A 13635-nucleotide genomic window follows, 5' to 3' on the forward strand; every position below is an offset into this window, starting at 1 on the left:
GTACAACCATATGGCCCAACATCCTGTCACCAATGTGTTGCCAAGGTTACCAGTGGACAAGAATGATCAGTTCGACTCCTCCAAAGCATTGTGTTGTCAGACAGATGCTCTGCATGCTCCTACAGTTTACAAATTTCCCAGGGACTTCTGTCACATAGCACAGGAAACAAATGCAGATGCAGATTTAAGCACTGTGCTGAATTACATGTGCACATGGTGTCCAAGGAGAGTAAAAGCTATTGTTCAGGTGGAAGTACATTGGTACCCTCAAGTCTTGTCAGTACAGGGTGGTGTTTTACTGTTACACACCCAGAATGACCAGGCCTGGGTCATCATCTCACACACCCTTCAGCAGGATGTTTTAAGGTTGTTGCATCAGGGACACTGGGGTATTGTGAGGACAAAGCAACTTATTTCATGCCATTGTTTTTGACCAGGGATGGACACCCAGATTGAAGACATGATATCTTGCTGCGTTGCTTGAATGGAGCAACAGGTGGCTCTACCTCAATGCTTTTCTGACTGGCCACACCTGAGAGGTCCATGGAAATGCATCCACATTGATTTTGCTGGACAGAACACATGATAGCTTGTTGTAGTGGACGCCTTCAGTCATTTTCCCTTCATGGTTCCGATGAACCATACGACATCAGACAGTACTATCAGAACACTTACTTCAATTTTTTGCATCGAGGGCTTGTCAGAAATGTTAGTGTCTGATAATTGACCACAGTTCACCTCACATGAATTTGAACTATTTTACATGGCCAATAGTACTGAACATGTGACCACAGCACCATTCCATCCACAGTCAGATGGTGAAGCTGAACGTTTTGTGCAAACATTCAAGGGGCAGATGAGGAAACTCCATAGAATTCACTCGTGGCAGCAGGCCTTACACTTATCATTTTCAGGTCCAGGATGCAGCACTCTACAGGACCTTCCAGCCTGGACAGCAATGGCAACAGGGGACCATTTTGCATGTTCTTGGTTTCTTCCCCTACAGGGTCACTGCTCAAAATACACTGGAACCAGCTTCACCCTCAGACTCCATGATCCTGCTGCTGCATTTTGTTTTACAGATTCAGCACACAGCCCAAAGTCAGGGTCATGGCCATCTGCAGTGGACCAGATGGCATTCCAGCAGGAGGCACTTCCTGTAAAGGTGGACGCACCCTCATCACCAATGCCCATTATCACAGCAGCTCGGGTTGCCATGAGTGACGCGTCTGCACCCTGCTGCCTTTCTCTTCAAGGGAGTGGGGGGGGTGAATGGCGGGGCATGGACAGGAGCCTGTCCCAACTTCAGTCTCATTTCCCGTCCCATCTGGTGCACCTGCACCCATACCTCCCCTTGCCGTCGGTTCGCACCGCAACCATATGTGACTATGGCCATGAGATTTTGGGGGAGAAGTGTGGTGTTGTAAGCACAGCACACACCACCAGGCAGCACCACAAGCATTAATAGATCAAGAGTGATGGCACTGCCAGAGAAGTGATACGCACTGGTGCCACTGCACAGCAGCCAGTTCCAAGTCAGCTCAACTACCGAGAAGACTGCCTTTACATGTGTTTTGTGCCATGTCATCTGCTTCTATTGAGTCCACACCTGCCTGTCTAGTGAACATTCTAGTGGGACAAGAACTGTTTGCTATATAGCCTTAGCTTCTGGAATAGTAGTTGAACTTCAGGACCTATTGAGTGAGCCAATTTGTACAAAACTGAGTATTCATCAATATATGTGCAAGTTCTTATCACTAATCATTATCTGTTTTTCAGTGCTCTCCTCATGCTCCTCTCACCATGTTTCCTTCAGCACATTGTAAATAGTTGAGGGTGATAAGTAAAATCTCCTTTGTGGTTGTATCAAAGTATGATACAACACTTATCTCAATGGATTTCCCCATTTGTAGCTCTTATCTTCACTAGGATGATCCCCCCAACTGTGTCTGGTCCACTTACATACTTTTGTTACCACGTCAAATACCTGCAACACCACCAGGTGGCAACCATCACCGTGGTGCGCAATGGTCATAATGTTTTGGCTTGTCAGTGTCCATCCGAGTGAACAAACATCCTGTGTGCACGTTGCTCTTTACAGTCCTTTGTCTTTTTAGTCATAGCATTCCATACTACAGATGACAACGTCACTTGTGGGAAAGAATCCACTGCTCCATTAAATGGCTTAACATGTCCCATATGAATAACTGAAAGTTTCATCATCATCATCATCATCATCATCATCAGTATCTTAACATTGACATTGACATTTCTACCATTTGGAAAAGTGTGTCATATCAGGTTAGGAATGTAATTGTTTATCTTTTGGGGGAACTCCGTAGATGCAAACAAAACATTTAGACTAGAGAAAAAGATCGTTAGAATAATAAGCCATGCTAAGTACAGACACTCCTGTAGACCAATATTTAAAAATCTCAGTATAATGCCTCTTCCTTGCTTATATATGTATGAAATATTAAATTTCACAAAAGGAAGTACTTTAGAAGATGGAAATATCTTCAAGTATAACTGATTACCACCCTCATGATACTAGGCAGAAACATTACCTGCATATCAATACAGTAAGTACAAACATTTGTAAGAGAGGAGTGCATCATACTGGCATAATGCTGTACTATCACATGCCATCCTATTTGAAACATATGCAAAATTTACAAAAGTTTAAAGTGAAACTGAAAGAGTATTTGCTTGACCACTGCTTCTATTCTGTTTCCGAGTTTTTAGAGTATCAGGAAAGTGTAGTGTAATTGCTCAAATATTCTTAATAAGTCTGTCATTTTATTTTATTATATTAAATTTGTCATCAATATTCAACATGTATTGAATTATTTTTTAATATTTATCCTTTCAAAATAACAATGTGTATGATGATGTATATACTGCACCAACCTGACTTTTCCTACACATTTGTGCAAAATATGTACCTAAACATGATTTACAGGACCAATAAAGAAATACAAATACAAATATGGGTTCATTACGAAAACCCATTGATCAACCCTGTATTGTGGCAGTTTCCCCCACATGAAAGCTTGTACATTCCTAACTACATCTACATCTAAACGATTACTCTGCAATTCACATTTAAGTGCTTGGCAGAGGGCTCATCGAACCACAATCATACTATCTCTCTACCATTCCACTCCCGAACAGCGCGCGGGAAAAACGAACAGCTGAACCTTTCTGTTCAAGCTCTGATTTCTCTTATTTTATTTTGATGATCATTTCTACCTATTTAGGTTGGGCTCAACAAAATATTTTTGCATTCAGAAGAGAAAGTTGGTGACTGAAATTTCGTAAATAGATCTCGCTGCGACGAAAAACATCTTTGCTTTAATGACTTCTATCCCAACTTGCGTATCATATCTGCCACACTCTCTCCCCTATTATGTGATAATACAAAACGAGCTGCCCTTTTTTGCACCCTTTCAATGTTCTCCGTCAATCCTACCTGGTAAGGATCCCACACCGCGCAGCAATATTCTAACAGAGGACGAACGAGTGTAGTGTAAGCTGTCTCTTTAGTGGACTTGTTGCATCTTCTAAGTGTCCTGCCAATGAAACGCAACCTTTGGCTCGCCTTCCCCACAATATTATCTATGTGGTCTTTCCAACTGAAGTAGTTCACAATTTTAACACCCAGGTACTTAGTTGAATTGACAGCCTTGAGAATTGTACTGTTTATCGAGTAATCAAATTCCAACGGATTTCTTTTGGAACTCATGTGGATCACCTCATACTTTTCGTTATTTAGCATCAGCTGCCACCTGCCACACCATACAGCAATCTTTTCTAAATCGCTTTGCAACGGATACTGGTCTTTGGATGACCTTACTAGACGGTAAATTACAGCATCATCTGTGAACAACCTAAGAGAACTGCTCAGATTGTCACCCAGGTCATTTATATAGATCAGGAACAGCAGAGGTCCCAGGACACTTCCCTGGGGAACACCTGATATCACTTCAGTTTTATTTGATGATTTGCCATCTGTTACTACGAACTGCGACCTTCCTGACAGGAAATCACGAATCCAGTCACACAACTGAGACGGTACCCCATAGGCTCGCTGCTTGATTAGAAGTCACTTGTGAGGAACGGTGTCAAAAGCTTTCCGGAAATCTAGAAATACGGAATCAACTTGAGATCCCCTGTCGATAGCGGCCATTACTTCGTGCGAATAAAGAGCTAGCTGCGTTGCACAAGAACGATGTTTTCTGAAACCATGCTGATTACGTATCAATAGATCATTCCCTTCGAGGTGATTCATAATATTTGAATACAGTATATGCTCCAAAACCCTACTGCAAACCAACGTCATTGATATAGGTCTGTAGTTTGATGGATTACTCCTACTACCCTTCTTAAACACTGGTGCGACCTGCGCAATTTTCCAATCTGTAGGTACAGATCTATCGGTGAGCGAGCGATTGTATATGATTGCTAAGTAGGGAGCTATTGTATGAGCGTAATCTGAAAGGAACCTAATCGGTATATAATCTGGACCTGAAGACTTGCCCGTATCAAGCGATTTGAGTTGTGTCACAACCCCTAAGTTATCTACTTCTAAGAAACTCATGCTAGCGGCTGTTTGTGTTTCAAATTCTCGAATATTCCATTCGTCTTCCCTGGTGAAGGAATTTCGGAAAACTGCGTTCAATCACTCCGCTTTAGCGGCACGGTCGTCGGTAACAGTACCATTGGCACTGCGCAGCGAAGGTATTTAATGCGTCTTGCCGCTTGTGTACTTTACATACGACCAGAATTTCTTCGGATTTTCTACCAAATTTCGAGACAATGTTTAGTTGTGGAACCTATTAAAGGCATCTCACATTGAAGTCTGTGCCAAATTTCGCGCGTCTGTAAATTTTAACCAATCTTCAGGATTTCATGTTTTTCTGAACTTCGCATGCTTTTTCCGTTGCCTCTCCAACAGCTTTCGGACCTGTTTTGTGTACCATGGGGGATCAGTTCCATCTCTTATCAATTTATGACGTATGAATCTCTCAATTGCTGTTGCTACTGTATCTTTGAATTTGAGCCACAACTCGTCTACATTTGCATAGTCAGTTTGGAAGGAATGGAGATTGTCTCTTAGGAAGGCTTCCAGTGACACTTTATCCGCTTTTTAAATAAAATTATTTTGTGTTTGTTTCTGGTGGATTTGGAAGAAACGGTATTGAGCCTAGCTACAACGACCTTGTGATCACTAATCCCTGTATCAGTCATGATGCTCTCTATTAGCTCTGGATTGTTTGTGGCTAAGAGGTCAAGTGTGTTTTCGCAACCATTTACAATTCACGTGGTTTCATGGACTAACTGCTCGAAATAATTTTCGGAGAAAGCATTTAGGACAATCTCTAAAGATGTTTCCTGCCTACCATTGGTTTTGAACAAGTATTTTTGCCAACATATCAAGGGAAGGTTGAAGTCCCCACCAACTATAACTGTATGAGTGGGGTATTTATTTGTTACGAGACTCAAATTTTCTCTGAACTGTTCAGCAACTATATCATCGGAGTCTGGGGGTCAGTAGAAGGAGCCAATTATTAACTTAGTTCGGCTATTAAGTATCACCTCCACCCATACCAATTTGCACGGAGTATCTACTTCGACTTCACTACAAGATAAACCACTACTGACAGACACAAACACTCCACCACCAATTCTGCCTAATCTATCTTTCCTGAACACCATCTGAGACTTCATAAAAATTTCTGCAGAACTTATTTCAGGCTTTAGCCAGCTTTCTGTACCTATAATGATTTCAGCTTCTGTGCTTTCCATTAGCGCTTGAAGCTCAGGGACTTTCCCAGCACAACTACAACAATTCACAACTACAATTCCGACTGTTCCTTGATCCAAACACGTCCTGTATTTGCCATGCACCCTTTGAGATTGCAGCCCACGCCATACTTTCCCCCGAGGCCTTCTAACCTAAAAAACCGCCAAGTACACGCCACACAGCCTCCACTACCCATGTAGCCGCCAGCTGAGTGTAGTGAACTCCTGACCTATTCAGTGGAACCCGAAACCCCACCTCCCTATGGCGCAAGTCAAGGAATCTGCAGCCAACATGGTCGCAAAACCATCTGAGCCTCTGATTCAGACCCTCCACCCGGCTCTGCACCAAAGGTCCGCAGTCGGTTCTGTCAACGATGCTGCAGATGGTGAGCTCTGCCTTCATCTCATAAGCAAGACCGGCAGCCTTCACCAAATCAGATAGCCACTGGAATCCAGAGAGAATTTCCTCAGATGCAAAGCGACACACATCATTAGTGCCGACATGTGCCACCACCTGCAGCTGGCTGCGCCCTGTGCTCTTCATGGCATCCAGAAGGACCCTTTCCACATCAAGAATGACTCCACCCGGAATGCACATTGAGTGCACACTGGATTTCTTCCCCTCCTTAGCCGCCATATCTGTAAGGGGCCACATTACGCACCTAACATTGGAGCTCCCAACTACCAATAAGCCCACCCTCTGCGATTGCCCCGACTTTGAAGGCTGAGAATTATCCTCTGAAACAGGGCAGGCAGCTGCATCTGGCTCAGCCAGAGACAGTACCTGAAGCCTGTTTGTCAGACGCACCGGGGAGGCTTTCTGATCAGCCTCCGGGGACGTCTTTCGCTGCCTGCCACGCCTTGGAACGACCTCCCAATCAACCACAGGTGAGGGATCAGCCCCACTGCGGGCAGCAACCGGGGCAACCACAGCAGCAGACCGATCTGGGGACAGACGGGACGAGGTTGACATCCCCGTAATACTCAAGTCCGGCTCCCCACAGTGGTGCCCATTGGCAACAGCCTCAAGCTGTGCGACCGAAGTCAGCACCGCCTGCCGCCTGCAGCTGTGAGAGAAGGGATGCCAACTCAGCCCTCATCCGAACACAGCAATCACAGTCCCTGCCCATTCTAATCGATGTTGAACAACAGTTACTGAAACATGAGTCCATGCCTAGATAATGCAAGGGAAACACGCAAAGAATGTATGAACTAACCTGTACAAATGCCTTACGACTGCACTACAATCTGCCTGAATTTACGATTACAGTAACTAAAACTCAAAATTACACCTCCTATATGAAACTCACACGCAATGTAAGTAAGAATCTACTAAGTAAACACAGAAAAGAAGCTATATACGTATCTTTCTGCGCTGTCGATGTGCACCAACTGGGAGCTCAGGCCACACTGGTCTCTGAGAGCCTACTGGACAGACAAGTGCCTCCCATCCATTTGTTTCTCTACAACCTCCATGACCTGCCACCCTAAGGTCATGTGCCTGTTTCAAAACTTTGTCCTGGAATGCTGCAGGTGCTACCACACACAGTCCACTATTGGCATTCTGCCCAGTAAGCCATAATGCATCACAAACTGTGGCTGTGACCTGAATGCCTGATAGTCAGCATCAACTGGCTGTACCCTTTTCCACTCAGCAATGCTCTTGCCCTGTGTTTACAGAACTGCAGTTGTCCTGCTAAAACTATTGTCATTAATATGCTTTTTCCCTGGTTTGTGCACCATCTTAAAATGTGATGATGTCCTCAAAACCTTCTCCACCATTTACTTCACCTGGTCCTCCTCAACAAGCCCAACATGCCACCTTCATTGATGTCGACCTCCACCTCAAGGATGGCTACATCATTACCTCCCCCTACATCAGACCTACTAACCAGCAACAATACCTGGCTTTTGAGAGCTGCTACCCATTCCATGCCACAAAGTCAATTCCATACCATCTAGCCACCCATGATCATTGCATCTGTAGTGATGAGCAATCCCTTCCATACCACCTACCCACCATCGTCATTACATCTGCAGTGATGAGCAGACACTCTCCAGAATATAGCAAGGGTCTCACTGAAGTTTTCACAGAATGAAATTACCCACCTCACACAGATATTACATACTTTGTCTCCCTAGTCCCTAACATCCCCCACATACCCACTGTCCAGTCACAAGGGAGCACCCCCCTCATGACTCAATATCGCCCAAGTCTGTAGCAACTGAATGACATCCTCCAATAGGGTTTTGGGTACCTTCCATTGTGCTCTGAAATGAGAAATATCTTCCCTGCCCACTTACAGTGGTATTCTACCACCCACCTAACCTATGCAACCCCTTCTCCCAACCGTTTGTCTCCCCTACCTCATGTCCCTGCAACACTTCTAGATGTAAGACCAGTCTCAAGTCTGCTCTCACTACCACATAGTCCAGTCCTGTCACAGGCATCTGGCCACCTGTGATAGCAGGCATATGACCCACCAAATTAGCTGCAACCACTGTGTCACATTCTACGTGGGCATGACTACTAAGAAGCTGTCTGCGTGAGTGGCCACTGCTAACTGTAGTTAAGAGAGAGATGGATCACCTAATTGCTGAGCAAGCCACCCAACATGATGTGTCTGCCTTTGCTGACTGCTTCACAGCCTGTGACATCAAGATTCTTCCCAACGGCACCAATTTTTCTGAACTGCGATGGTGAGAACTTTCCCTGTATTGTATCCTTTTATTCCCCTAACTCTCTGGTCTCAACTTTTGCTTGACTTTAACCTCCACCTGCCTACCCCTCTCCATTGGTGCCCTGTACCACCAGCTTGCCTGCATAGTCCTTCCCCCTTCTCTACTTTTCTCCTCTCCCTTTTCCCTGCCTACCTCCCCCAGCCCCTCCCCACCTTCTGAAGACACCCAGCTCAATCTCTGAAATATTGTACATGAACCAAAAATTATTAACTCATCTGGGCACCCTGAGAAAAATTTCAAAAATCACAATTAAAATGTTGCATAAGTATCCTTAGGCTTAAATTTTCAGTGAATCTTTAAAGGACATGTCCCAACCTTAAGATATTGTTTCACTCTTTTCATTCCTCCTATTATTTAATGGTGATAGAGTCCATCTATAGTGTGTGTTATCAATATGCTAGTGTTTTTTTAAAAATGAACTAAGCCCTAAACATTATTTTAAACATACCTGAGTTGAATGCTTTATCACCTTTTGAGAAAACATCATCAATTATTTTCTTCTCTGTAGACTTTGAGTCAGAATAACCACTGAAGCTATTGACTACCTTCTTTTGGTCAATTTTACCAATAAGGACACCAGGTTCACCTGTACAGAAAATGCTCTGCAATTCTGTCTGAAATATGATGAGGTAAAATATTTTTGATAACAAGCTGTTTGTTACCTGGTTTACACGGAATACAATAACCATTTTTATCCCTGAGAGGCTCTTCTGTTTCTTCATCTATTCTAATTAGTGATACTGGGTAAAGAAACCAAGCATACCTGGGAATAAAACCAACAGCTCCTTCAGTATTGTCTGTGTTAACTGAAAAGAGAAATACAGAAATCTCATTTAATTAAAGTTTTGGATTATGAAATTGCGTCCACACACACAAGCCTTTTCTTTCACATTCATTGGTAGTCAAGCATATGTATATTATATTTATGACAGAAAAGGTCTATGCACATACCAAGCGAGAAAACAGTATGCTGAAGCAGATATGACAGCCACATAAATTTGATGCAACTGAATTTTATAGTCTACAATCACTTCATCACTATAAAGAAAAAACAAAAAAGAAACTAAAAAACTGGTTCTGGAGAATAATTAGAGTTTGATATTCATATATATTTTTTTAAATTTGTTTGTTGTCAGTCCCACTTAATCTCTTCGTAGACATGTCTCTTCCATCGTAAGTAGAGTCGATACGATGCGATAAGATATTCAGCTACATATTTTTCATTGTTAACAATATTTTGTATGGCCAGGTTCAACATCAGTGACTGAAACAACTCCTTGTAAATGATTTGAAGCAATATTTATGGATTAGCATAGTGAATTTGCAGTTTTTAAATGCCCAAGTTCTACCTATAGGTTTGCTTTTTGTTTTTTAGACAGTACTGCACAGCTTCAATATAATGAAAGATGTTCACATTCAGAATACCATTAAGCAACATATTGATGTCCCAAAATTAATTTATTTGACTGCATACTACATTTGCAGTTCATACATTCATTTAATTGCGTATGACATCAAGTGGATATCAACATAAAGAATTGACTTCATGAGTGTGAGGCAAATCTAGAACTAACTAACCTAAGGACAACACACACATCCACGCCCGAGGCAGGATTCGAACCTGCGACTGTAGCAGTCGCGCGGTTTCAGACTGTAGCGCCTAGAACCGCTCGGCCACTCCGGCCGGCTATCCGCAAGTTTAAACCATATCTCACCATTGTTTTGCAGTCAGTTCCAGTTCCGCTACTGATCAAAGATACTGTGTTAGCAATGTATTGAGGAACAGAGCTTTGCTTCCTAATAAAATAGTTAACAAAGACGAGGTAACTTCTTATTAACACCATTATGAAGCATTACAGAGATTACGGTACTAGACTCTCATTCATTATTATGACTGACGTATCACTAATGTTCAGATTCTTTGTAATGACAAATTTACACATTTTGTTCTCATCTGTTTAGCGTGCAGCAAACTCTTTAAAACGAAGCTGCAATTAGCCACAAATTTCCAGCCAATTACTAGAAGTAATGATTACTGCAGACCACAGAAGGAATCCTTAAGAAGCATCCCTGACCAGCAATTAACTTTCGCAAATTGTGTGAAAAAGCGACGGTTTATTTCAATTGAAGGACTGTTCTGTAAGTTAGTCTGGTCATGAAACTGCTGAACTTTCCCAGAGAATTCCAGCCTTGGTTCGGCTCTTCACTCACAACAGCCGTCGCCGCAGTAGGCATAGGTTTCACATTGGTAATTTCCTAAGCACCTCTAGCTATCTTTTAGTTAATGGCCATTTGACGGCAGACTAAACGTGCTACGTTAGCAACATATCAGCTTTGTTACAACGTAGTGATATGAATGTTGATAGTTTCAAACACAGGAGACAAGTATGTGCTAAACAGATGATACAACTATCTGAGACTTTACATGTTTTCATGAGGAACCACCTGGCTGGCTTATTCTTTGGCTGCATCGAGTGACAGCTTTCATACGACGTGGAATCTATGGAGTGATAACAGTGTTCTGTGGAATTCCCAGTCCTTTGTTGCTGGTGGGAAATACATAAATACAAAGTCCATTTAACTTTGAAAATACCCCTTAGATAACTGAGGATTTGTGGGTTTAAGAGATGAATTGTCCAACACCGCCTTCCTGCTCGTAAAACTAAAAATGAAAGTCTAGAACAGCGTTGCAGTTGTCATTTACGAGGGCAAATGTTTCATCCAGGATCTACGCACCGCTGAGTTGAGACGATCGACTGCAGTGTCCGCTAAACACTGTCTTTCTATCTTCCCAAGATCACAGATCACACGGACATCGAGCACCTTTTGCCGTCACAGCCCACACTTCAGAAGTCGGTAGAAATTTAATCGTAATAAAGCAGAGACCGAGTCAGTAATGATTTTATGACGTTGTTACCTGTGCTTTCTTTCAGTTATCGGGCATAGTGTTGTGGTTCGTGGGATCGACGATAGGCTAGAGGCTAATTCCGAATAGTATCTGTAGAGGATTCCATCGCACGCTTGAGCTTCGTACAGTTTTAGCAATTTAAGCTTTTTACTAGTGTTACACTAATATCTATATCTCACATTTTTGCAATTATGTGCAATTTTAACTGGGTCAGAACTCAATACTCATTTGTAAAAGAACACTTGAAAACAGTTTAACAATTCTGCTTCTACTTTGCTATGATCAGTTTCAGATCCTGTGTCATCCACGACTGTCTGGACTTCAAAGACTTTGCCCCTATTGTTTATTACAGGCACATTGGCATACATCTGTCCATTGCAGGTACACAACATGTGTCCACAGTTCGAATTTGCTGGAGAGAGAGAGAGAGAGAGAGAGAGAGAGAGAGAGAGAGAGAGAGAGAGAGAAAGGTAGATTGGGGTTCAATGTTCCGCCGGCGATGCGGTCATGAAGAAATATGTGGAAGGAAATCAGCCGCGTCCTTCTACGGGAACTGTCGCTGCAATCGCCTTACCACGGAAGATCTTTATCTGGAGAGCGGGACAGGGATTGCCTTCCTGGCACCTAACACTATCTTAGTTGTTATTCCATGAAGTTATGCCAATGTTTAGTCTATAACGTCAGCATTACTGCCAATAATCTCAGCATACTTGACTGGATGACTACGGTTCCCAAACCGACAGAAAGATTTCAAATAAAACTGGAACAATATTCTTGCAACAGTTTGATGGAAGGATGGTAAACCTCATGGATCTATTCATATCACAAAATAAAATCCTCTGGCCCGTTTTTCTGCCCGTATATCACAGCTAATCTTAGGATCCACTGTGGGTATTTTAATACGGTTTTCACTAACGGATAGATTCAAGAAGCATGTTTCTTGTATATAATTTATTAGTTATTATCACCACACCTGACACATTGAACGGCCGTAGATACTTGAGGCTGTTGTTGTTGTTGTTGTTGTTGTGGTCTTCAGTCCTGAGACTGGTTTGATGCAGCTCTCCATGCTACTCTATCCTATGCAAGCTTCATCTCCCAGTACGCACTTCAACCTACATCCTTCTGAATCTGCTTAGTGTATTTATCTCTTGGTATCCCTCTACGATTTTTACCCTCCACGCTGCCCTCTAATGCTAAATTTGTGATCCCTTGATACCTCAGAACATGCCCTACCAACCGGTCCCTTCTTCTTGTCAAGTTGTGCCACAAACTCCTCTTCTCCCCAATTCTATTCAATACCTACTCATTAGTTATGTGATCTACCCATCTAATCTTCAGCATTCTTCTGTAGCACCACATTTCGAAAGCCTCTATCCTCTTCTTGTCCAAACTAGTTATCGTCCATGTTTCACTTCCGTACATGGCTACACTCCATACAAATACTTTCAGAAACGACTTCCTGACACTTAAATCTATACTCGATGTTAACAAACTTCTCTCCTTCAGAAACGCTTTCCTTGCCATTGCCAGTCTACATTTTATATCCTCTCTACTTCGACCATCATCAGTTATTTTACTCCCTAAATAGCAAAACTCCTTTACTACTTTAAGTGTCTCATTTCCTAATTTAATCCCCTCAGCATCACCCAATTTAATTTGACTACATTCCATTATCCTCATTTTGCTTTTGTTGATGTTCATCTTATATCCTCCTTTCAAGACACTGTCCATTCTGTTGAACTGCTCTTCCAAGTCCTTTGCTGTCTCTGACAGAATTACAATGTCATCGGCCAACCTCAAAGTTTTTATTTCTTCTCCATGGATTTTAATACCTACTCCAAATTTTTCTTTTGTTTCCTTCACTGCTTGCTCAGTATAGAGATCGAATATCATCGGGGACAGGCTAAAACCCTGTCTCACTCCCTTCCCAACCACTGCTTCCCTTTCATGTCCCTCAACTCTTATAACTGCCATCTGGTTTCTGTACAAATTGTAAATAGCCTTTCGCTCCCTGTATTTAACCCTTGCCACCTTCAGAATTTGAAAGAGAGTATTCCAGTCAACATTGTCAAAAGCTTTCTCTAAGTCTACAAATGCTAGAAACGTAGGTTTGCCTTTCCTTAATCTATTTTCTAAGATAAGTCGTATGGTCAGTATTGCCTCACGTGTTCCAACAT

The 13635-nt window shown here is 42.5% G+C and overlaps 1 protein-coding gene across 1 annotated transcript in view; it reads right to left on the reverse strand.

The window, feature by feature from the left end:
• Nucleotides 1-13635, reverse strand: part of LOC126416578 (long-chain fatty acid transport protein 1-like) — a 163492-nt gene that overhangs the window by 25071 nt on the left and 124786 nt on the right. Inside the window, exons 7-8 of the mRNA XM_050084328.1 lie at nucleotides 9210-9353; nucleotides 8996-9133 (exon numbers count right to left, since the gene is read on the reverse strand). Of these exons, the coding sequence (XP_049940285.1) occupies nucleotides 8996-9133; nucleotides 9210-9353 (282 nt within the window). The remainder of the gene's footprint in view (nucleotides 1-8995; nucleotides 9134-9209; nucleotides 9354-13635) is intronic.

Source organism: Schistocerca serialis, chromosome 8, assembly GCF_023864345.2.
Source record: "Schistocerca serialis cubense isolate TAMUIC-IGC-003099 chromosome 8, iqSchSeri2.2, whole genome shotgun sequence".
Taxonomy (NCBI): Eukaryota; Metazoa; Arthropoda; class Insecta; order Orthoptera; family Acrididae; genus Schistocerca; species Schistocerca serialis.